Source organism: Cibotium barometz, chromosome 40, assembly GCF_041138505.1.
Source record: "Cibotium barometz isolate CiBa-2024 chromosome 40, ASM4113850v1, whole genome shotgun sequence".
NCBI classification, from domain to species: domain Eukaryota; kingdom Viridiplantae; phylum Streptophyta; class Polypodiopsida; order Cyatheales; family Cibotiaceae; genus Cibotium; species Cibotium barometz.
In genome coordinates this window covers 22741281-22767283 of record NC_141085.1, presented here as the reverse complement: position 1 = coordinate 22767283, position 26003 = coordinate 22741281, and the positions used below count along the sequence as shown (strand labels likewise).

The window sequence follows — 26003 nt, the reverse complement described above, 5'->3', positions numbered from 1 at the left end:
TAAAGAATAATAGCTTACACAACTTGATCATTGTATCCAATCCGGAAACATTTGATCAATGTTGTAAAGAAGCAATACGTTTAGAAGACAACATGATGGAAGATGATTATGATACTAGATGTTCCTCATCTAAACCAAGTGTAGCAAGGGTTGAAGAAAATTTGATCTCAGAATTGTCATTCCTCGAATTCTATGCAGTCTTGCTTAAAAGCTTACAAAACGGACATCTCTAAGAGAGGATGAGATCCTTCAAAACTAACCATCATTAATGCCTCTCCAAGTGATGGGCAAAATGCCTGCAATCACTATGTCAATCCCAATCCTCATTGTACGTACAAGGTGCCTATATTATCCGCCGTATTGCATATATTGTAAAACCTTTGGTCATGACACACCCCAATGTCCCAATTCATCTACAATTAACTCAAAACCTCCATCTCTCGTGCCCCAAGCAGAAATAGTCCAAAGGGTAGAAACTACTCAAGAAGCAGTTAAGCAAACACTTCAGTGTTTCTATTATCGTGGACCTTACAAAGCGGCAGACTGCACATTTTGGAATACTTCCATGCCTACAGTCTCACTGACACCTTGTAATCCATATGTGAACGATGTGGCATCGATCACATATTCCAAGATTGCCCAAGGCAAGGTGCTTTCCTATAACCTATCTCACAAAATACAACTCTTAACATCTTAAGTGTGCAAAACGGGCAATTGTCCACGATACCCTTGAATGTGCTTACACGCTTACAAGTCAAGGCACAAGATACAATAAAAAAGAATGCAAAAGAAAATACTTCGAAATGGGTAGAAAAGCATGCTTTAAAGCAGAAGCCAAAAGAGAAAGCAAAACCTTCTAAACCCAAGAAAAACAAGGGGCAAAAAACTATTGAAACCAAGGTTGAAATAAAGGACAAGGGAAAGGAGCTTATCGAAGACCTAACCCCAGTAGAGCAAAAAGCTACACATGATGCAAAAGCATCCACCTCAAAGGCTACCATACAAACGACAACACCCACATGCGCGACACAAGATACAAAAGTTTGAAAGAAAGTTCGTTCTTATCGCATGGGCAAACCTAATAAAAACTTAACAATCCAAGGAAAGTCAGAAGATGGAGTGTGATTTTTTAGGGAGCTTTTCTTGGTTGTCCTCTCTCTCTCTACTTGAAGTATCTCTCTCTAGCTATTGCCATCGCCATCTCTGCCCACCACCACTGCCCAGCCTAGCCTAGCCCATAGCCCAACCTCCCTCTCTCTCCTCTCCACCCTCTTCCCTCTCTCTCTCTCTCTCTCTCCTTCTCTCACACTCCCTGCCCCTCTCTCCCCCCTCCCTCTCTCTCCTTCCCTCCCTTTCACTCTCCCACCCTCCCTCTCTCTCATCTCCCTCTCCCTTTCTCTCTCCCTATCTCTCCTTCTCCCTCTCCCTCTCCCTCTCTCTCATCTCCCTCTCCCTTTCTCTCTCCCTCCCTCCCTCCCTCTCTCTCCTTCTCCCACCCTCCTTCTCTCTCATCTCTCCAGCCACCCACCCTCTCTCTCTCCTCTCCCTTTCTCTCTCCCACCCTCCCTCTCTCTCATCTCTTCCTTTTGCCCTCCCACCCTCCCTTCTTTCCACCCTCTTCCCTCTCTCCTTGTCCCACACTACCCTCTCTCTCCTTCTTCCATCCTCTTCCCTCCCTTTCACTCTCCCACCCTCCTTCTCTCTCCTCTCCCTCTCTCCCTTTCTCTCTCCCACCCTCCCTCTCTCTCCTTCTCCCACCCTCCCTCTCTCTCATCTCTCCCACCCTCCCTTTTGCTCTCCCTTCTCTCCTTCTCCCACCTCTTCCCTCTCTCTCTCTCTCTCTCTCTCTCTCTCCTTTTCCCACACTACCCTCTCTCTTTCTCCCATCCTCTTCCCTCCCTTTCACACTCCCACCCTCCCCCCCTCTCTCTCTCTCTCTCTCTCTCTCTCTCTCTCTCTCTCTCTCTCTCTCTCTCTCTCCTTGTCCCACCCTCCCTATACATAATCTCTCTCTCTCTCCTCTCTCTCTCTCTCTCTCTCTCTCTCTCTCTCTCTCTCTCTCTCTCTCTCTCTCTCCCCCCCCCCTTGTCCCACCCTCCCTATACATAATCTCTTCATCCAGATGTTATTACATGTGGATGTTATTGTATGTGCATGGTACTCCATGATCTTTGCACGGTACTTCATAGCATTTAAAGCCTTTGCATGTACGACATATCTTTGCATGTGATTGCATGTACGACATATCTTTGCATGTGATTGCATGGTACTCCATGATCTTTACACGTAACTTCATAGCATTTAAAGTCTTTTCATGTACGACATATCTTTGCATGTGAGTATAATTAACAAGGTGATGCTTACAACTAACAAGGTGAATAATATCAAGATTATTACATACAAGCTATCTACTACAATGCCTTACATAAGAAGCAATGAAGAAATGTAAATTTATTAAGGTCAATAATTTTTCAATTATTGACAGAGATCATGGCCTAATTCTTTAAGAGAGAGAGAGAGAGAGATAGAAGAACATGATGCTGCTATTCAAAACATGTAATAAACCTAAAATCTAATATAATTAACCATAACAACAACAAATCCATAATTAATACAAAAGTCATGGGCGATCTAGAGTTGAAGCCACTTTATTCTAAAAAAAGGTTATTTACATGGGCTACTGTAATCTAACATTGTTTAAAATTGAAAACATACTACAGATCCTACACATATACACTCTTTTGGGCTACTTTATTCTTCAACTCCTCCCATAAGGGCTCCTCCGCCTCTTCTGCAATATATCCAAAACTTCGCCATGTACTGATGGAACTTCCATCTTCATGTTCCACATGAACAAATTTGCATAATCAATAGGCTCATCTGCTAGCGTTTTTATCCAAAGATTGTGGGCCTTTACCATGATTCTGAGATGTTCTCTTGCATCTCCGCCTGTTTTGTTGCATAAATCTTTGCAAACCCTTTCCACAGGGTTTCCTTCAAAGTATAGCTAGGGCCATTAGAAGAAGCCATTAGAGATGAACAAAGGTACTTAATGGTCTTGAGGGTTGTAAGAAGGAGAACAATAGAGAGAGAGAGAGAGAGAGAGAGAGAGAGAGAGAGAGAGAGAGAGAGAGAGAGAGAGAGAGAGAGAATACAATGAGAGGGCAAGGGAGGCAACAAGAGGGAGAGGAAGGCAACAAGATTTGGAAGTGAGGATTATAGTAAGAGGCAGGGGTCAAATTTATAGATACACAAAGCAAAAAGCTACTTTGCATTGTTACCCACTTAATTTAGAAAAGTAGATGCTTGGCTTTTCCCTAGATTTAGAAAAGTACATGCATGGCATTTCCCTAAATTTAGAAAAGTAGATTCATGTCTATCCACTTTTTTTAAAAAAATTAGATGAATGGAATGAACATATTCAAGGCATTGACATATAACCATGCTGAAACATTTTTTTTTTAAAACGAAAAAGTAAATAGTCGGACATTTTATTATTACAACATGAAGGATCTTTTCAAAACTGCAGTACAATGTCATGACAATACTAGGTCCTTTTCACATTGTTCTCTTGCTGTGCTGCTGAACATTCTCATTAGGTCCTCCTTTTTTAGAGTGGGTTGATGTATAAACATATTATGGTTTGCACATCTAACCCAAAGATATGCAAATATACAAAGTAAAGGTGCTGCATGCACAATGTGGTCGCCCAGCACTTACCCTGATTTGAAAATTGGGATATGTGCATGATGGATTCTTCCCCATTATCACCCGGTATTTTTCATTGCGCACTAGTGATTCCTTAGTCTCAATTACAAAAACTTCCATCTACCCAACTTTAATGACCAAATGCTCAAAGACCGTAGCTCTACTTGAGACTGCAGAATCTATTCGCTTGGCTGCCATATCTGATATGCCACTTTTGTACCTTGTTGGGCCGTTGGCCCACATCATTTGCTTCCTGATGTTGTCCCTTTTATAACACAAACCCACCAGCCTCTAATTCTCAAATCTCATCCACATTCAAGTTTGTACCTTGTCCCACTGGCCAAACAACCGAGGGTCTAGCAGGTGATTGACAAATGGTATTACATACTCTCCAGTATGACAAATGTTACAAAACCACATGAACTAACACCTTTGCCCCCCAAACCATTTTCTCACCTTGTCTGCAATTCTTGATGCTCTTTTTGCACTTGCCATCTTGGCCACCTAGCCATCCTTGGCAAGTTACCTTGCTGTGTGTAGAGATGTTCGATGTGTAGCCCACATTGAATCGTGCATGTCACTCTCCATAATTTCCTACAGCTCTGCATCACTTGTCTCTCCCTCTGCATTTTTTTGACCACATGTAGTTAAAGGAATAGGGGGTGGAAAGCTTGATCTCCTACCTTATTTCTTACGTGGCTGGTTTTCTGTGACATACTCTAAACGATGTGATGAGTTATCTTCCTCAAGATTTATAGTTATGGGTTTTCGACATCAGCTAACAGAAATGTTATCACCAAAAATGTTTGTTGCACATGCATTGGTATGCCACTCACTGCGTCCCCCACCAATCTGCTAGTGCTTGATGGACTTAGAGCTTTTGATGTTTTGGCCTTCTCCATAAACTTTGTTATTGTAGGGCCTTCTCCGTGATATTTGCCTTGCATGAATGCATGCTTCTTTATGGATTGCAAGAGGGCATTGGCGAGGTCTGAAGAAACAGCTGCATCATATAAAGAGATGGTTCCCCTGAAACCCTCTCTTGCTAACCAACTTGCATGCTTTGTTTCTACTAGATTAGTGGTTGGCATGTGCAGCACACAAGCATCATAGACATCCTAAACAAGAAATTAGGTTAATTACATCATCCAACTGCATTCTATAACCAGATAGTTAAGTTGACAATTTAGATTCAAAATACAAGCTATTCTTTTCAAGAACCAAGAAAACAATGCTTACCCCTACAAGATGTTTCCTCTAATGGGGATATCTAGTATGCCACCAACTAAGCCAACAATCCATGGCTAGTAAGTTTGCATCAACGACTTTGCCATTCATCCACCACGATCTAATGTGTTTGTATTTTAACAGTGCCTCTTTCTCACTTAATGCACAACACCACCTACGACAGTTGCTTGTGCTCTTCCTAAAAACTCCTAACTACATATTGTATTGTATGGATGTTCAAGCTTTGCTCCCAATGAAAAAGACATGAACGCTCACGACCTTCCAATATATTCTCTAGTCCATTGTTATAGACAGTCCGAACTACCCTCCAGTTGGCTCGAGCCTCATGAGCCACCATGAAGCCAATAAAATCTGGCTTGGAGAAGCCTTTTTGGACCACAACATTGTTAATCATCTCCCAGAAAAAGCACTTGTGCCACTGTGTCCTCCTCTTTCATTTCACAAGTTGCATTGTTATGAGCTGCAGGCTGCATGCCATCATACGACAATTGGAAAAGTAATAAAATCAAAATCAAAATTTTTCAAGAACTTAATAAGACCAAACTCTACCTTAGATCATACACATGTGCAGCCATTGTTGTCTATCCTTGCACATGCCTAACGTGATCAAAATAAACCCAAGCCTTCCTCAAATCCCTGTCTCCTGTTTGGTGCATACGGTTCACCTGATCTAAACCTGATGTAGGCCCTGTGGTGGTTGACATTTAAACACATAACACCAGTCTGACTAAGCTTGCCCAGGAAACTGACTACCATTGGAAGAACTCAAAAGCACATTGTCTCTTCAATTCTAGAATACTTAACTCTGCTCCTTACACTGAACTATTGATCCTAGAAGCACGCACCATCCTCCTGAATCTACAAGAGAATTGGACCAATTAACAAATTATGTAAACGTTCATTCACAAGAATTACCAAACAATTAAAATCAATATGGAAAGAACATTACCTTTGACATTGAATTGACATTGAATTAGGGGATGCATGTGTTCTAATAATAGTGACAAGTCCATGTTGCTAATATTTGATTCATTCTTCGTATGCTTCCCTGACAACTGCATCCACAATACGAGTTATTTGGTGGTGATATCCATTTGTACCTTCCTTGGACCACTTGTAGCAACCTCTGAAACTGCCTCTTGCACAAGTTCTCTTATCTTTTGCAATGCCTGCCTTGATGTGCCTCTTTGCACCTCATGCAAATGTTCCCATTGATGTATCATCAATCTCGACATATGTGGATCAGCAGGCATACAATAGTAACCCATAGCACTACACATTCTTCTATATACAGGTTTGTTCTTGCACAGTAGAAACAAGCTAGTGATCTATATCCATCCATTGTTAAGCCCAAAGAGGGAAGTTTTTGTGTGAGCTTTCCTATTATGTGAAAAATTACAAAGTTCTAATAAATACTCTTATAAATCAAAGTTTAATGAAATTAAGCCAAGACAATACGCTTACCAATCCATGATGTTGTATTCGGTGTGCCGTTCATAGTTCTACTTCCACACAAGGCATAAGTGCACTCAAATAAGCCTCCACAAGAACTCTTTCGTACAACCCCAGAAAACTTCACATGACTCTGTAGGTTTCACCCAACAATGGCCATCATATGCTTGCTCTATTTCTTTCATTGGAGAGGCTGAAGGATCATGTACATTTGGTAACTCAAAAGCCACATTACCATTATAGATTTGAGGAATCTCTTCTACTTTCTCAGTATGTGTGCTTGCTAATAGCAATCTACGAAGAACACCACCATGAGATTCCTAAGACAATAAGTATTTGACCACACTCTTTTGAAGTGGTGTACCTTTGGGAGAATCTCCTATTGTAAGGTCAATAATAACTTCTTTTGGGGTGTTTGCTATAGTGTTGCTTAACTCTCCTATTATTGGAATAACAAGGTATTCTGTTGTTATATCTTTTATCAACGATAAACATGGTTCCTCTCTAGCAAGTCTAGCTGATTGGATAGATATAAGATGCTCTACACCATCATCTTGTGGTTGATTGCAAAAACTTTCAATCCAAAGTGAGGACATAATATTCCATCAAAATCATCAACTTTAGTAATATAATAATGACCCTATACAGTAATAATAGGATCACTCTCCAAACCTCCCACAAAAATGTGAAAAGAAGTACTCTCAGAATACCAGCTCAGTAACACAAAAGCTCTCAAAAAATCATCTCACAAACATACAACAAAGTAATAAGACCGAATTCCAAGTCTAAACATGAATTCTATACATAATAGATTTTTTTTAAATTATACTCATTTTATAAAAATGATCATTTTAAATAATGTCATTAATACACAAAATCTAAAATTCATTTTCAATAATTATACTATACAATAAATGCATGCATAACTACCTCTCATTTAATGATTATTCCATAACTAACTTCTATATAATGATTATTCCATAACTAATTCTTAGATAATGATTATTCCATAGCCCACTATCATATAATGGTTGCATAACTTTTATATCTCTGCCATGATCCCGATTTAAGTTTTAACCTTTTTATCATCTCTTTTATGATTCCATCCATTTTTATATCAATAAATAGTACATCCTTGTATTGCCTATCATCTGAGCATGTCTATTATCATCATGGACATTATCATCATCATAATAATAAAGTCTCTCCTTTAAGTTTAGCCACATTACAAAGTAAAGTATTTTGTAGATGCTTTAATTAATCAAGAAAATACAAAAGAGATCCATAATTACCACTTATTTTTTATCAATATCCAAGGCTACATGGCACCATGGAATGCGTGTTATTTGAAAAGAAAAGAGAAAGAACGCGTTATTTGGGGGGGGGGAGAAAGAGAGCGCGTTATTGCGGGAGGGGATGCTTGCCCTTAGTAGGGCTTGCACACTAAGGACTACCGGGTCGCGTTATTTGGGAGGGGAGGCAAAGAGAGAGTGCATGGAACGTAGGGGGAGAGAGAGAGAGAGAGAGAGAGAGAGAGAGAGAGAGAGAGCGCACTATTCGGGGGAGGGGGAGCGCCCCACTAAGGGCGACCGGGTCACCCTTAGGCAGGGCGACCTAGTCGCCCTTAGTGGGGCACCCCCTTATGTTCCACGTGCTCTCTTATCCCCCCTCCCAAAGAACTTTCTTTCTCTCTCTCTCTCTCTCTCTCTCTCTCTCTCTCTCTCTCTCTCTCTCTCTCTCTCTCTCTCTCTCTCTCCCCCCCCCCTTGCGTTCCACGTTGTCGTGCTGTGGCACGTCCATGTAGGGAAAATCTTCTCTGTGATCAATTCACATGAATTCAGAGACAAGGACATGCAAACAGTGATGTATAAACTGTACATGGGCTTGATATGCTAGTACTCTGTAAATAGGAGTTCAAATATAGTGTGATTTCAAGTATAAAGTGATACACTGGCATGGTTGACCTTAGGGGCATGAAGACAAGGATTGGCGTACCTCTTGGGTGCCAAGCGAAAAATGAGCACCAGATTGTATTAGAAGATGTAGAAGCATCGAGGCAATTAAAAATTGAAGGGGCCATGTGCCTTGGATCTGGTGTGAAAAGGATAAGAGTGATGGTGGCCATCCATTAGGTTTTAAACGAATGAAAGAATAAATGATGATAACATGGCCTAAAAAGCAAAGACACGTGGAAGCTAGAGCTACTGCAAGCGTAGCTGGCCAGCACGTGAAGAGAAGATACGTGAAGGAGAGGTGGTGGGGATGCGCGAGCCAAAAAAAAAAGGGGGGTTCTAGGGACGGGCGCGGCAGCTGCTGTGCAGAAGAAAAAGAGGAGTCGCCTTGTTTAAAGAAAGGGGGAATTCAGCGGGAGCTCTCTGGCACAGCAGAAAGACAGTGCCAAGGGAAGCAAAGCATGGGCTGCATTAACTGTTGTGATTTTCTTTTGATCTTTGGTCTCTGCGGCCGTAGTGCCATAGGCTGCATGGCAGCATCATCTCGGGCGCCTTGTGCGTGAGCAGTGTCTGATTGGACAACCAGGCACCATGGGCATCTTCTGCTTCTCCTTCCACGTCATCATTTTCCTCATCTTGGGCTGCTTCTACGGCAGCAGCGTGCATAGCAGCGTTGTGGGCTCCTTCACCAATAGAGGAAAATTCAGTAGCGCGGGCTGAGTCTGCATTATGGATAGGGGCATTTCCTTCCGGAACATCTTCATAGCCAGCTTCTGCAGCACAAATTCCTGCCTGTGCTTCGTCTGCTGCTTTAACTTGGAGGTTGTCTTCATATTCTGTGAGCCCCTTCTTTGCTTGATGGCCTCGGATTGTCAGAGGAGTTAAAGGGATTGCTGTAGAAAGCTGAGCGTCTGCAGGCTTGACTTATCATCAATAGAGGCAAAGAAATCATAAATTATACCTTTTGCTTCTGCACTTCGTACATGTGCATGATCCCCTTCTGCGTGAGAGGTGTGACCTCAGGTAGCATAGGCTATTGCATCTTCTGCCAGTGAAGAGCAGAGTAAAGAGGTAGCTGCTGCTGGCGAGCACCGTAAGCAAGGTCGCCTGGTGATATTGGTAGTGGCTGGGCGGCACATGTGGTAGAGGTTGATGGTAAATCTGCGGTTTTGGAAGAACAATTTAGCATGGTTTTGGTCTATGGACTGTTGCAGACAGTCAATGATGTTTATGATGGTGCTTGGCTGACCCAAAGATCTATGTCTTTCAGAGATCAAGGGGCCACAATGTTTTGGTTTTTCTTGGGTTTTGGAACCATATGATGGTTGGTTTGGTCATGTATATGAGGTGTCTATGTTGGCTTTGATTTTATAGTTTTGTTGGATGATGAGCCTCTGATGCTCCATGATGGCCATGTGTATCTTTCATGTGAATACCATGAGGTGATTTTCTGGAGTGCAAAGCCATATGAGATGAGACAAGCCATGTTAATGTCAGTTTTTATATGTATCATGTGTCCAATATTGGCTTTGAGGATGCACATGTATAGTTGGATACTCGATCTTTGATGGTTCCAGCTTCTGCAGGTGGTGTCCCTTGAAGAGTTATGTGTTTTTGTTTCCTTGCTGGGATTTTGGAAGCTACTCTCACAGCCAGAAGTCTCGCACTTTCCCAGCGACACCGCCCACGTCACGACAACGTGCTCTCTCTTCCTCCCCCTCCCAAAGAACATGCTCTTCCTCTCTCTCTCTCTCTCTCTCTCTCTCTCTCTCTCTCTCTCTCTCTCTCTCTCTCTCTCTCTCTCTCTCTCTCTCTCCCTCTCCCCTCCCCCCAAATTCAAAACGCCCTCCTCCTTCCCCAAAAAAATAGCATTCTCTCCCTCCGTCTATATAACACTTTCCATACTCCGCCCAAACAAAACCCTTTTCTCTCCTTTCAAAAAAACTTATTTTTCTTTCCCAAAACCCTTGTTCTCTTTCACCAACCCTTGTTCTCTCTCACCAACTCTACTTTTCCCATACTTCCCCCAAACAAAACCCTTCTCTCTCTTTTCAAAAAAGCTTTTTCTCTACTTTTCTAAATCCTAAGCTCTCTCTCTCTCTCTCTCTCTCTCTCTCTCTCTCTCTCTCTCTCTCTCTCTCTCTCTCACCAACTCTATCTTCACTCTCTTTTTTTATGTCTCTCTACATCTTTTTCTCTCCTCTTCTTTGTGTGTTCTCTTCTTTTTTGTTTGTTCTTTCAAAACCGCTATTTATATCTATCCCTCTATTTATATCACCTCTATTTATATCCATTGCTTTTTTGCTCTATTTTGCTCTTATATCTTTTAGGACTCTTTCTCTCTTGTTTACTCTCCTTCCATGTTACTCCTCATGGTGTCTCCCCAATTCCAAAGAGGGACACAAATCTCCTTGATGTTCAGTGATACCAAGGTTGCTACTGGGACCGTTTTGCATGTAGATCCCACCATGGATACTGTCCATGGAATTGCTTTGCCGCATGGTCATGCTGGCGTGTCAATATAAGATGTTGAAGTGGGAGAAGTTCCTCTTCCTTTTCCCTTCGAAGATGGTGATATCAACAAGCTAAATCAAACTAAAGGATATATCATTGTGTGGTCAGCTACTACAGATTGTGTAAGTCTTATTTTATCTCTCTCCACTTTTCAATTATGCTCTTTTCAGTGATTTTTTTTAGAGGAATCTATCTTGTATATGTTGATGTGTTTAGATTGTTATAAACAATCAAAGGAAATACCACATTCAAAGCATGCAAAACGTGTAAAGAGCACACCTGCCAGCAGGCAACAAAGCAAAGAAGTGACAAGCACCAAGAAGAGGAAGAAAGTGCAAGAGGAAGATGATGATTGGAGTCCTCCTCGAAGGAATCCAAGTCGAGTTGCTGAGTCTTAGAAGAAAGGTATTTCCTCAAAAATCATTGAAGAAACTAAGGATGCATGAGAGGTGGACAAGGGAATTGAAAAAGAAGGTTAATTGTCACTTTTTATCAAATCTTACATAAGGTATCTTTTGTATTAACACACATAAGGTGTGTATATGCATGCATTGCAAGTGGTGAAATCCACTCCTTTGCCACCTAATCCCTTGTGCAGACTTATACCTAACCCCTCTATATGAAGATTGCAATTTAGGTACAAGAAGCTAGCAAGGGAATTTTATACGAATGGCTATGTTACCGATAGATGTAGGTTCATTTGCTCCATCTCCTCATCCCGTAATCCTGCTAGAGAAGTGACTCAAGATGATGTTATTGTTACATGGGATGACATCTCTGGCAATTGAAAAACGAGGAGTTCGAGAATATGATCAAAGGCACAAAGTGAGAATTCATGAGCAACAAGATGTTGTATGTGTGGGGACGGCAATCATCAAGTTGTGGCATGGATGGAGGAGAATAATAAATGTGAGTCTACTTAAATTACCTACTTTTATGAATGTGGTCTTTTGTTTTATAAATTAGTTTTGGGATTAATTAGATTTGCACTATCTAACTGTAGCATTCAAGAATGTCGCATCAAGATATCCTTATGTTGATGCTATCCTTATTGAATTCAATGAGGATAGTGAGGGGGAGGTTCTCACGGTGATCGCTTGCTTAAATAAGTAAGATAATATATGTTTTAAGACTCTTTGAATTGGAAATATTCGATGTACTATATTTCAATCTTTCATTCATAACCTTAAATTTTGTTGCCATAGGATGAATGAAGTGGGCTACGTTTCTTCTTCCCTTGTGGATAAAGTGTGCCTCATGAGGAAACTTGGGGTGGCAAACAAAGAAACAATTATGAAACACACTAGAGAGAGATGAACAAGGTATGGATGGACAAGCATGCCTCAACATAGAAAAAAAAGGACCGCCCATCTTGGTATAACTGCAAGATTTTGAAACTTTCCCAAATAGTATTCCAGGTAAACCTTTAATCTTTAGACACTTGTAAATATATGATAAACATTTGCATATCATCCACCACTAATGTTGCAATTCGTGAATAATAGGATGAGTACCTCGCAGAGCCACTTGAGATATTAACCCCCTAGTTCTGCACAAGAGTTTGAAGAGAGATGGAGAACGACATTTTATAAAGATGAAAGAAAGTGGAGGCATGCTACAAGGCGGCTGGTGGTGATTACAAACCCTGCAGCACAAGGGGAAGGTTTCTTTGAGTAAGAAATCCTACACTATTTCCTCTATCTATTTCGTAGCAGGTAACAATATTTTATGGCTTTAATGCTGCGGTTTAATCACGGTGTTGTGTTGCAGGCGACTAGTATAAGTTAATTGGGACAAGAAACCGGATTGTTTTGATAGAGGAACAGCTTGGCAGCTAGCTCATTGCCAAATGACCACAAAGCACAGATTTCGGATATTTTGATTGATGGTGATTTACAGACGCTGAAGGATTCACAAATCCCTAAAAGTATGTAATAACAACTTTTCTTATCTTCTTGATATTTACAAAGTACTCTATTTTGTTTGAATAACAATTTCAATGGTAATGTAGCAAATGCGCGTTTATTCAGGGATTGGCTTTGAAGAGAAGTCATACAGCATGAGATTGGAGCACAGGGTGTAATTGTCCTTGCAGAAATATCAAAAAAGTGCAACGTATTTTTTTCAGATACATTCCTTGATGGCCTCGCCTATCTTAAGAGAATGTACTTTGGGAAGCTGTTTGAGGAAATGGTGGGATCCCTAAAGAAACAAGGTGTGGTAGCTTCAAACCCTGCTGTTGTGAAGGCTACCAAGCGTGCTGTGTTCAAGTGCATAACAATCCATAAAGTGTACTTACTACTTGGTTATACTCTTATATTTGTAAACTGAACGGATGTAATAATGTGTTGATAAATTTGTAAGTGCCATGCAAAGAGATATATTGCAAATGTGCATGCTGCAATCTCAAAAGAATGGCGTAATCCAAAACATGAAAGCACTATGTATGCACAGCAACAACTTCGAGACCTTTGGGATGCAGAGATATACAAGAGAGGCCCACCAGATGTGCCTGCAATCTTAAAAGAATGGCGTAATCCAAAACATGAAAGCACTATGTATACACAACAACAACTTCGAGAGATGTATACTCAGGCTTGTAAAGCAAAGCAATCAACCATGGTATGAACTATACAATTAGATATTTCACTTTAATTTAAATATTATTTCTTATATCTTTTTGAATGGTGAATTCTATTATGAAGCCTAGAAGTCTACGTGACAAATCACATATCCAAGGCAAAGGTAAAGGTCTTATGGAAAGATGAAGGGGATGATAAAGATGAACAGGATGATAATGATGAAGGGGCAAAGGTGCCAAAAAAGAATACAATGAAGGGAAAAGGAAAGTCAATACAAGAAGAGGATGACTCTAATACCTCTCCATCAGAATATGACGAAAGCGATTCTGATGATATCACACGTAAGATTAAGGCAACCCCAAAAGTTGAAGAAGTTGGTCATGCAGCAACACACGCAGGGCACTCTTTTACTTGTGGTTCATTGGTATTATTGTTACATTGTTTGCATACTAACATATAGATTAAGTTATGGATTCAGATAAGCTTGGCAAGAGGTGAAGTGCCAAATGCACCATTGCGACCAATTCTTCCACCTAGCCTGGGTGACCTGACTCCAATCCAAATGAATTTTCCAAGTATGATATTACTCATTGGTAATGATAATGTAAAGTATTTGTGTGATGTATGCACTTACAAAATCTATGCTTTATAGAAGTGTCTCGACATACCATGACAGTAGTCCTCGGTGCTCCCAATGAACATCAAAGTGCCAGTTCCTCTACCGTTATAGAAGCCTCGGCGTTAACAGGTGTAATAATCAATTGTGACCACATGTGAAATAATTATAAAGGTGTGTCTTTTATATCCTGTAATTACAATTGATGTATAACTTTACAAACATGGTGTGGTAGGACATCATTCTATAAAGATGATGGCATGTGTTGGTCCTTTGAAGATAGGTCATGCACTTCCAAACTAGCAGTGTCCACCACCAGAGCTAGAACATGTCTTTGATATGTTGCTGAAGGCCAACGTGGGAGTCAAGGCCTTTACTGTTAAAGATGTCAATACAAACACAGCGTGTGATTGTATTGTAGTGAGGTTGCCCACGTGAGGTTCTGTTTATGGTTTTCCCAATGACATTGTCCCACCATGGAATCTCTGCACATGTGAGTGATGAGATTATTTTCCCTTCATTAAGACCTTATGTGTTGTTGTGCATATGTTGTGTGTGTGTGTGTGTGTGTGTGTGTGTGTGTGTGTCATGCTTACATTTTTTGTGTATGTCATTCTAATTAATGCCACATAGATGGAGAGGAGCATGCGTTGCTTCAGATTTGTGAGACCATCTTAGACGATAATGGCTCTATTATTGTCATCGGTACTGTGTATCAAGTGGCAACCATTATAGCTCATGCCCATGCCGAGCGTTCTGGCTTCTCCTTGGACACCTTAGTGAATGTGTGATGTACAACGCAGATTGGAAGGGCCTTTGGACAAGAGGTGAGCAACACTAACCATAGAGGTTTCCATTGAACATCACTTTTTGCTACAAACAATCATCTCATACACGTGCAGATATATACCCTCGTCGCTACTACCTTCATGAGCATACTTGGACAAAACCATACACAAGCTTTCTCACATGATTATATCATTGATCCTTGCAACATGATGCACTGGGGCAGACGCCCAAATGGGACCACATGGTGAGTTATGAAGTTAGCTCTTTGTGTGCTCCAAAATAAGAGCCTTACATTTTTTATGGAATTAAGAGAGATGTTTTCTTTACAGGTGGATCTCAACGTGGATATGACTTTTGGGATAGCTTGTTGAGGCATCATGTAAAGCAAGGCAAGTGTTAGTAGAGATTTATGTTGAATGTGGAGATTGTGCTATTGTAGCATGTAAATTAGGCATGAATATTATTTGTATTGATCCCGAAGAGGATGCAGTGGAGGGTGTCTTAATGAAGATTCCATTGTAGTCCAGTAAACATATTTATTTGTAAATATTCAAGTGACTAGGTCATGATCTTATTTGTAGCAGAAAGTTGCTTATGATTGTGTCATGATCTTATTTATAGCAGACAATTGCTTATGATTGTGTCATGATCTTATTTTTCATATTAAAAAAGAGAGAAAGAAGGCGAAAGCAATGCATGTTGGGGTTTTGCAAATAAGATATCATTCCCCTCTGCAACGATACTTATATACAACATGTCGTGTACAAACCAATAAAGAATTGACATTTTTTGTTTTGTGTGAATGAATAAGGTAGTAAAGCGTTGGTACACTTGATGATCTGTATGCAAAACATGAGTTAAGTAAGATTTGTTAAGAAATGAGAAATAAATATAGAGAGAGTGAGCAAAGAGAAGGACAGAAAGTGTGAGTGAGAGAGAGGGAGCGAGAGCAAAGAGAAGGGAAGAGAGAGAGGGAAGATAAAGAGAGTGAGCAAAGAAAGGGACTGAAAGAGTGAGAGAGAAGGGTAGAGAGAGAGAGAGAGAGAGAGAGAGAGAGAGAGAGAGAGAGAGAGAGAGAGAGAGAGAGAGAGAAGATAGAGAGAGTGAGCAAAAAAAGGACGGAAAGAGTGAGAGAGAGGGAGCGAGAGTAAAGAGAAGGGTGAGAGAGAGAGAGAGAGAGAGAGAGAGAGAGAGAGAGAGAGAGAGAGAGAGAGAGAGAGAGAGGCAAGAGTGAGCAAAAAAAAGGACTGAAAGAGTGAGAGAAAGGGAGAGAGGGAGCGAGAGCAAAGAGAAGGGTAGAGAGAGAGAGAGGGAGGCTAGAGTGAGCAAAGAGAAGGATTGAAGAGTGAGCAGAGAGAGAGAGAGAGAGAGAGAGAGAGAGAGAGAGAGAGAGAGAGAGAGAGAGAGAAGGATAGAGAGAGTGAGCGGAGAGATGGATAGAGAGAGGGAGGAGGATATAGAGAGCGAGAGAGAGAAGGGGCATAAGAGGTAAGAGAAGGATAGAGAGGGAGATGAGGATATAGAGAGCGAGAGAGGGAAGGAGGATAGGAGAAGGATATAAGGGAGGGTGGGAGAGTGAAAGGGAGGGAGAGAAATGGATGGTGGTAAAATAGAAGAGAGAGAGTGTTAGTAAAGAGAGACAAAGAGTGAGAGAGGGAGGGTGGGAGAGGGAAAGGGACGGAAGAGAGAGAGGAGGGAAGAGGTTGGGAGAAGGAGTTAGAGGGTGGGCTGGGCGGTGGTAGGGCAAGGAGATAGAGAGAGGGAAGAGGGTGGAGATGACAGAGAGGGAGGGTGGGAGAGTGAAAGGGAGGGAGAGAGAGGAGAGAGAGAGGGGGGTGAGAGAGTGAAAGGGAGGGAGAGAAAGGAGAGAGAGGGAGGGTGGGAGAGTGAAAGCGAGAGAGAGAGAGACAGAGAGTGGGAGAGTGAAAGCGAGAGAGAGAGACAGAGAGTGGGAGAAGAAGAGAGGAGGATATAGAGATGGATATAGCTCACACCACACTCTCTCTCTTAGAGAGAGTGAGAGAGGGAGGGTGGGAGAGAGAAAGGGAGGGAAGAGGGAGAGGGAGAGGGAAGAGGGTGCGAAAAGGAGAGAGATGGTGGTGTGGGCTGAGCTGGGCGCGGTGGTGGGTGGAGATGGTGGTGGCAATAGTTAGAGAGAGATTGTTCAAGTAGAGAGAGAGAGCATCCCTCCAAAGCTCCCTCGATGACCATCCCCTAGAAGATGATACAAGTTCTAGTACGTCACTTAGTAAGGATGAAACAATATCTGATTTGTCACTAAGGCACCTCATAGACCAATCAAGAAACTAGAACCCACCCAACCACCCCAAACTAAAAATCATGATCACATGACATATGCGGAATGTAAAAAGCATGCTCAGGAGAGGATGCTTAGCATTGCCAAGTTTCATATAGGATCATCGGTTGTGATTGAACCTCATAATGCCAATTCTAAAAAAGTAACCAAAATACAAAAACTAGAGGAGTATCGCTTTCCCTTTCAAGAGGAAGACGTACTCTCTAAAGAAGAGTCATTAGAGGCAGATTGCACGAATGATGCGGTTGAAAAAGCACGTGAGGAACTCGATGAAAACCTTACAAAATTAAAGCAATCTCTTAGATCCTCATTTGGAGGAGTGCACTTCTCTAATGGTGAAGCCAGCATAACGTCAGCATTTGCTCCTTTAAAGGCTAAACATGAGTTATACCAAAACATTCAAGAGCTACATAGAACAGGATCGTGAGGATTCACAAGTTTCCAAATAGACCTTAGTTAGAATTATTAGAGGACCAAGTGTGCCATTATACACATTGAGTACTCTTGAAAAAGTTGAAAGCCAAGAAGAGGCTGAAAGTGAATGGAAACATGAAACCGAAACGGGATCTGAAGCTGAAACAAATATTGAAACCTCCATGGTTCCTCTTGAAGATTCTATCATGGTATGGTTGGATTTCCCTCTATAGGCAATGATGTTAAGTGCAAACACGCATTGGTTAACCCTCAAGCTAGTCGTAACATCATGACAAATAGACACTTGAGTGTCATTGGGACAAACTAAAATCATCCCTAAAGACAATGGTCTTGCAAGAGGTGCCAATGGACAAAACATTGAAGTTCCATGTTACTTTAGCTATGCTAGTCAAATAATTGGTGGAAATGTGGAATTTCGATTCCATGTTACCCCAAATCCTCTTGAGTATGATGTCATCTTGGGTGGAACTTGGGTAAGTGACTCGTTGTATTCAATTGATGAATCCATGCAAACAGTCACCTTGAACACTCCTGCATGCAATTGCTATTACGGGAGGAAGAGACCTTAGAGAAACTAGAACTTTCAATATATCTTATTGAGAATATCCTAAGAATTATGGTTAGATTAGAACTTTCCACTAGACTCACCACAATTCAAGCACAACTTTATCCAACACAAGAGAAGGATTTAATGACCCTCGAATTATGGGATTTGTCAGGTCAACCGACACTTACGGCTCATCTTGAAAGAATTCCATTTACAAAAGATTTGAACATGCCATGTTTGGGGTACTTTAAACATACAATGTATATTGAAACTAACCTCCTTACTTGCAAGTTTTTTGTGGTTGAGTATGTGTTGGAAGCAGATTTGATCTTGGGGCATAAATGGAGTATTGCTGCCCAAGCATCATTGTGCTTTGCTAGCGATAGGGTAATCGTGATGGTCAGCAACACAAAGTTGACAGTACGATACTGTATGGAAGAGGATCCAGTCCTAATGGATTTCTATGATGCTGAATGCAAAAAAGTTACAAGTCTCTTCCATAGAAGCCCCTCTACACAATGAACTGTCAGCTACATCAATGACCGATTTCGATAAAGCATCTATCCCTTCATCTCCATCCTCACCAACAAAGTCTAATACCACAACCTCGCAATCAACAAATATTCCTGAAAAAGTTTCCCAAGTGTAACTATCTACTATCTCTAAAAAGGAACTCAAAGAAAAAGCCTCAACCTTGACAACTCCTTGTTTACCACCCTCACCACAGGAGATGACTGCATGCTCAAAAGCCTCAACATCATCATTGACAGCTACTCCACAAGAGACTCTAGCCTCATCATCAACAATGCCTATGAGTCTTAAACCTGTAACCTCCGTACCAACCAATGTGAAGGAGTCTGGACCCACAACCTTCCACTTCCACCAAAAAGAAAACTCCACCAAGACAACCGAATTCAAGATATCTTAATGGTACCAAAATGTGGATGGAAAAGCAGCTACTTGTAGCCCAAGGCTACTATGAAGGCACTAATCCGATTTGGGTACCTTGATCATCAAAGCCTCTTACTCAACATAGCACAGAGGCCAAGGAAAACTAAAAGTACTCCATAACAACCTCCACAAAAGCGGATGATGTGAATTCCTCAAAGAACTCCGACAACTCAACAAGTGTGGGTTAGTACCAAAAAGATTACTACAAGCACAAGGGTACTACCATGGTAATACCAAAGCTTGGATTCCCAAGCGCATAAAAAATTTCCCTTAGCATACACAAAGAAAGAAACCTCAGCACTAAAATCATCAGCCACCGATTTATAATGTTCATCAAAGATGGGTGCCTGTGCACGTGCTTCAACAACAAGGATACTATGATGGTAATCCCGTTCATATGGTTACCAAAATCAAACAAAGTGAAGACAGCCTCACCACTGACTACAACCCCAACAGCTTCACCTAAGATTCGATAAGAATGGAGGCCCAAGCAACACCAAGCAAACCACTCAACCCCTCTCGTGCATTCACAACCTACATAAGAGCTTGTACATGTTCAATCAACCCCAATGGTAACTAATCACAAAAGCTGTACCTACTATCTCAACAACACTTAAACCAAAAATTCAAGAATCAATTCCCACGTCTGCAATGAAGACTTAGGAACGCATCAAAGACAAACTCACAATGCTCTTTTCACCCCTCTGGATGTGAAGCATAAGTGCAGATGCTACGCGACAAACATAAGAGCCTATTCTCTAAAAAAGGAGAGTAGCCACAAGTAATGGTAGCTAGCCAAAAAGAAAAGGAAAAAAAGACCAAAAAAAGAGGAAAAAAAAACAAATAAACAAACACAAGGGAGACACATATATAGGCTACCTAAAAATGGTAGAATATTCCAAGCAACTCCCAACGATCTTCAATAGCCATTACATCTTTGTTAAGCTTATAGCTTACTATTCTTTTGGGCTAAGTTAATGTAGCATCTACTCCATGAGTACATATCCATGCTCATGAACTGGAGGACATTTGCACTCCTCATCATCAACTTTCCAAGTACATCTTTGGATGGGGGAGCCATGGTCGGCGTAAGCCTGCTGGTCAATGGTACAACTCGTCACCTATAATTTTTCTTCAAAATTGCAAGCCTCTCCAAACAAAAACAAAAAATCTTCACAACACATTGATCTCTAATCCTTAGTGAAGATATCTATATTGGCCTCACAAGTTGATGTAATTCTTTCATGCCTCACCAACAAGTGGCTACATCAACAAGTGGCTACATCAACAAGCAACATCTCCATAAGAGTCTATTTTGACTCATTCAATGTACTTCATGTCTCTTTGCTTCATAGAGCACTTAAATATACATAAAAGCATAAAAAGCACATGGGAAGAAGCATGCAGGAACAAGTCCTAATCTACAACATTTGACAACAATCTTGCCATAAAAATGGACATCATCGAAACCAAATTCTTCAAATGATGAATGTCGCTTCAATGAATCAAATGAGGAAATGAGAAACACAATCTCGTTTTGATGATTATGTCTACGTTCCTCCAGATCCTTCCTTCTCTTCTCCCCCATCATTAACATCTCTTAGATTTCCCACTAGCATAAATCGAATGTAACTTTGCTTATGATTGATAAAAAACAATGTGAGCAAAAAATGTCCAACATTTATGTTGCTTAAAGGTTACAAATTAAAGACTGATAAGGTTTTGTAAGGTTGCAAAATGAGTTTTTAAAAAAATCATTGGCCACTCTCTCTCTCTCTCTCTCTCTGTCTCACACACACACACACACACTCTCTCTCTCTCCTCGGGCTCTCTCGATTCACATTTAAAGTATGTAACCATGGTCGCGTTGTCGGGGAGGCAGGTCTGAAAACAGGCCACTCAGCCATTTTCATGGACAGCTACGGTGCCCTCTTCTGCAGTCTATGCGGTACGCTTCTCTCCTTCGAATCCGAGACAGCTGCAACCTGCCCTCTCTGCCGATCCCAAAAGGACACCAAAGGTCTACGTTCTCCCTTCTCTTTAAACTTTTCCCGTTTTGTGTTACGCACATCCATGTTGACACAAAAGGTCGTGTATGTGTGTGTGTGCGCTTTTTGCCAGGCATTCAGAACAAAGAGTTTTGGTATAGGACTACCTCCGAGGTATGCCATCCTGTCTTCCTTCAACACTACACAGTGTGTACATATACCCACATAGAGCACACATATTTATAGTTCCGTATGCATTTGTATGTATGTTCGTTTGCCTGCAAGCATGTTTGTATACATGCATGAATGAGTGCATATGCATGTATGAATGTGTGTATGGAAGCATGTTCATGTGTATGTACCTGTTTTTTTTTCTGGGAAAAAGATCCTTCTATTAGTTAATAAAAAAACAGCCACAAAGGGCTAGATACAACCACGAAGGGCTCTGCTCATTTAAGGGCGGGAATCAAATTCTCACAGGGGTGTATACCCCTGTACAGATAAGACACATATCTATAAGAGAGATTGAATCCATGTTCTGCTGTACATCCATACATACATCACCACTACCGTTACCATTACCAGACATGTATATAGATATATATTCTTATGTATTTCATACATCTGCACATAAGTGTATGCATATATACATATACAAACACTTACGTGTGTGATACCATGTATACATGTATGTACACATTCAAACATATGTATATGCACACATATGGATATGCAAGTGATTGTAGACTTAATGTCAGCTTTGAATCTTGAAGATGATGCTGGTCAAGTTGTGTACCAGTTGTTATGTCTCGATGGCACATCACCAATTTTCTTGCTGCTTTAAACACTTAGGATCTAGTAAGACGGCTTGGTATTGAGCCTCTTGTAAAGCCATCCAGTCAGAACAAGATCACAGAAGAAGACTCAGAAGAAGCTCCACAGCGTGCTGTGGTAATATTTGTGTGTTTTTTCTTCCAAATCCCGTGCTTCAATTGAATACACATTTACTTTTACATAATCAATTTGGATGTTGATGTTTGCTTACATACATGGCCCCTCTGTTGTGCTCAAAGGTCAATGACGAGTGTCCGAAGTGCCACAACCCACAACTTGAGTACTACACTAGACAGGTGAGGGGCCAGGGTGATCCTTCAGTCACAATAGTTGTTTATATAGGTGGCCTTGTCATTTTGTTCACATGTACTTTTCTGACGCTCAATTATTTCCCCCTCTGTTTCTTGCAGCTACGGTCGGCAGACGAAGGGCAGACGGTTTTTTATGAATGCCCAAATTGCCACTACAAGTTTGCGCAGAACATGTGATTTCTGGTTTTTTTTTTAATATTTCCAAAAAATATATATATAAATGCCATCCAAGTAGTATTGCATTATATGGTCAAATCATGTGTGGGCACATGCAGCTTCTTATGAGGATTGCTATTATATGTTTTATGTTCATTGGGCTTTTGCAATGTAACATGTGTCAACAATGAGCTCAAGAGTGCACGCCTCAAGATTGCTTCATAGTGAATATTTGTATTTGTGTGTGTGTGTGTGTGTGTGTGTGTGCATGTGTGCAATTATATGTACACGGACAAATGAATGCACGTATGTAGTGTGTTCATGTGATCCAAAGAACTTTGCTTTGTTGAAGGAGTTATAGCTTAGAAATCTTCAGTGCTCTGTGCAAGCTAATCTTCACCATGTATCCTAGTTAAGGGGCAGGATTGAGCACTGGAGCTCAAGCTGCAAGAGTTGCTGAGTTATGCCACATCTTGAGGGCTTTTTGAGGCAGCTTTTGTGCACTACTGTTCAAGGGCCGTTGTGGGTGATTGCTTGAAGAGGTTTTAATAAGTTACCTTTTGATTAGAGTAGCATGGATTTTGTTACTTAATTGCCTCTTTTATGTTAGGAAGAGGAATGCATATGGCAAAACTGTTTCCTTTCTGTTTCTGTTTCTTTCCGGTTTTTAGGCAGATCGACTATCATCCTTGGTTGGAGATTATTGCACAAATCTGAGAAGATTGAGAGGTTCTGACCACCTCAGAGGTTTCTGTTTTTCCATTGACTTCAGAAGGGTTGTAGTACTTGCACTAGATTGAAGGTCTGAAGGTGTTCAAGATTCAAGTGTGTTTCAGGGATGATTGTCCCTCCCCCACCATTGCAAGGTACGCAAGAATGGATGCTGGAGACATCAGCCCCAAATACAAGAATTCATGCATTGTAGGAATAGGGTTTATCAAAGGGGTACATGTCCATTGTGAACTTTTAAGCCCTACTTTGTAGAGACATGCTGCACACTTGGAGGACAGCCAGTAACCTTTTGTATGCATCTGTAGATAGGTGTCCATAAGCAAGATCTAAGCTCCAAGATCATCATTGTAAATATAGCATGTTTCGGCAATATACTGAAGATTAGGTCTCTCTCTCCTTCTCTGTTGGGTCTTGCTGTAAATCGCTCATGTGCTTAGTGGTAATCTATAATTAACTCTTCCGCTGCGTGACTTATGTGACATCTTGGGTCAATGGCAGACGTCTGCTGTTCATACAAGAGAAAGTCTTTCTTGGGAAAGCCCCCCCCCCCCCCCCCCCCCCAAAAAAAAAATAAATAAAAAATAAAAAATAAAAAAAATAAAAAAAGGAATGCTTACTTGTTCCAGGGAGCGACTGTGAGCACTATACTGGAACCCCAAATTCTGCTGCAACTTGGAAACTTTGGAGATTGGCAGTTGGTTGCTGAGTTCTAGTCTTAGTTTTGGGCACCTTGTAAGGCTGGTCACAAACTAAAACTGTTAACTGTGTGCAAGGGTTCTCACTCCTATTTAGTAAAGTAAATCCTCGGGGGCCTCTGGCGAGTGGGAAACCATATTCATTTCACTGAAGTAAGGTGCTGGGCAGAATTGTGATTCACAGCCTGTAGAAGAGGAAACTAATGTCAGTGGATTTCAAAGCTGAACTGCAGAGATGGGTATGGGGGGAAGGAGAGGCATTTTAAGCAAGACTGGCCTTGGGTTTCTGTAGACCCTCGATTGGCTCTTCAAAACAGCCTTTTTTGTTTCATGGGTGACCCGACCTTCATGAAGTAGCATGCCACTTGCCTAGAACTCCCCTCACTGGTTGCCAACTTTAAGTCCTAATTATCCTTTCACCATCCATCTCTCCTACAGAGGCCTCCAAAGGGTGCTGTTTATTTTACTAGCATGCCCTAGTAGCCCATTCATGTCAATGGCTTTCATCTGAGTACATGCACTATCGTCTCTTGGTTCTATCGAGACGGGGTAGATCTGTGCAATCTGGAAGCACTGGATTAGGTGATCTGTTGAGGATGTTTACACACTTTCCTGGAAATACTAATGGGTGGGGCCATGGATGGGGAAGATTGCAAGTCTGTAAACACTCAAGAGTTCTTCAGTCTGTCTGAGGTGTTTTTGTTGTCGTGTGCTAGCAAGCAAGAGATTGTGTGATGGTAGATTTCCTTCACCTTTCTGAATTGAACTGCCTCTGTGCATGGGCATGGCTTGAGTTCTGGGGTTTTGCATGCCAAATATGATGAAAAGATATCACGTGTCATGCCTTTTGTTGGGTGGACTGATAGAAGTTGCGTTCTTCTTTAGTCTGTTGCCCTCTCCACTCTCATAACTCAGTATGTCTGTGCAAAATAACATGATCCGGTGCTTTCCTTTTCTCATTCTGTGTCCTCTGTCATTTGTGGTACACGTAAGTGTGCGTTCACAAGTGTGCACCAAACTTTTGCACAGCTGAATCAGGGGCAGCAGAGATACCAGTTCATCAGACTCCAGCAAGACGTGTCATATCGCTCCCTCCTTAAATCATCTTTGTCATGGATTCGTCAGGTGGCCCTCTAGCCAGACATGTTACCCAAAATGTGTGTAGGGGAATTGAGCCCGCCACCTCTGCTTTCCCAGTCCAATGCTTTTTACAGCTGTGCTATTTGCAATTTGATGAGCATTTATGGCTGTTTACTTTCAATGTTATTTGTTTGAACGCATTTCTGGACATCTGCCTCCTATTGTGCTTTGTCAGCTGGACTGCTGCTAGTTTTGTAGCACTCGACACCCTAATAGTTTGCCAATTTTGCTGACATTGAATGGTTTGTGTAAAGTTAAAATGATCTGCTTTACTTTTCGTAAATGAGGGATTTCTCGAAGCTTCTTTTCAGCGAAGGATATTACCATTGTCAGAGGCCTTACTCTCCTGCATGATGTTTGATCTACCAGCCACATCTATTTTGCTTGCTTGGGTAAATAGGTTACTGCTATGGATTTGGCAAGAGATGAAGGGGAGAGAGGGAGTGTATAAGAGCATTGATACTTCTCCTTAGTTACCCTTCAGAAAGCAAATGCCAGAACCACCACATCTCTCGGGTGGTGTCACCAAACTTGCAAATTCTGGTGAGTGTGGATTTGTTCATCAACGGTGACCAAATGGAACACTCTCTCTCTCTCTCTCTCTCTCTCTCTCTCTCTCTCGGTTGATATCTTTTTTGGGCGGCAAGACCTTTTATTCTCACCCCATGATGACTATGACCCCATTGTATATCAGGCTGATAGGGAGTGTGATATAGATGAATGTCTGCCTTAGCTAATGTTGGTGGAATGGTGGGTGATGCTACCATATCCTGTTTGTTCTTGTGGCTTGCTAAGTGCTGGATCTCTTAAGATATTTTTGGTAGTTGGCTTCTAGATTTTGTGCAAAGTGTTGAGTATGAAGACCTGAATATGCCATTGCATTGTTTGTGAAGAGGTAGAAAATGAAGTATCCCTGGCTTCTCTCTCTCTCTCTCTCTCTCTCTCACACACACACACACACACACACACACACACACACAAAACACACGTGCGCGCACACACTAATTGCCAATTTTACATGCATTGGAATTTTCAG

At 41.3% G+C, this 26003-nt stretch overlaps 1 protein-coding gene across 1 annotated transcript; it reads left to right on the top strand.

Moving 5' to 3' along the window:
• The first annotated feature begins 20805 nt into the window (after nt 1–20805).
• On the top strand, nt 20806–22964 carry LOC147615327 (DNA-directed RNA polymerase I subunit RPA12-like). The gene is made up of 5 exons (XM_086779406.1): nt 20806–21131; nt 21233–21273; nt 21952–22050; nt 22173–22229; nt 22344–22964. Exons 1-5 carry the CDS (start codon nt 21023–21025, stop codon nt 22419–22421), a joined length of 384 nt encoding a protein of 127 aa, XP_086635532.1. The 5' UTR covers nt 20806–21022; the 3' UTR covers nt 22422–22964.
• Nucleotides 22965–26003: the final 3039 nt, after the last annotated feature.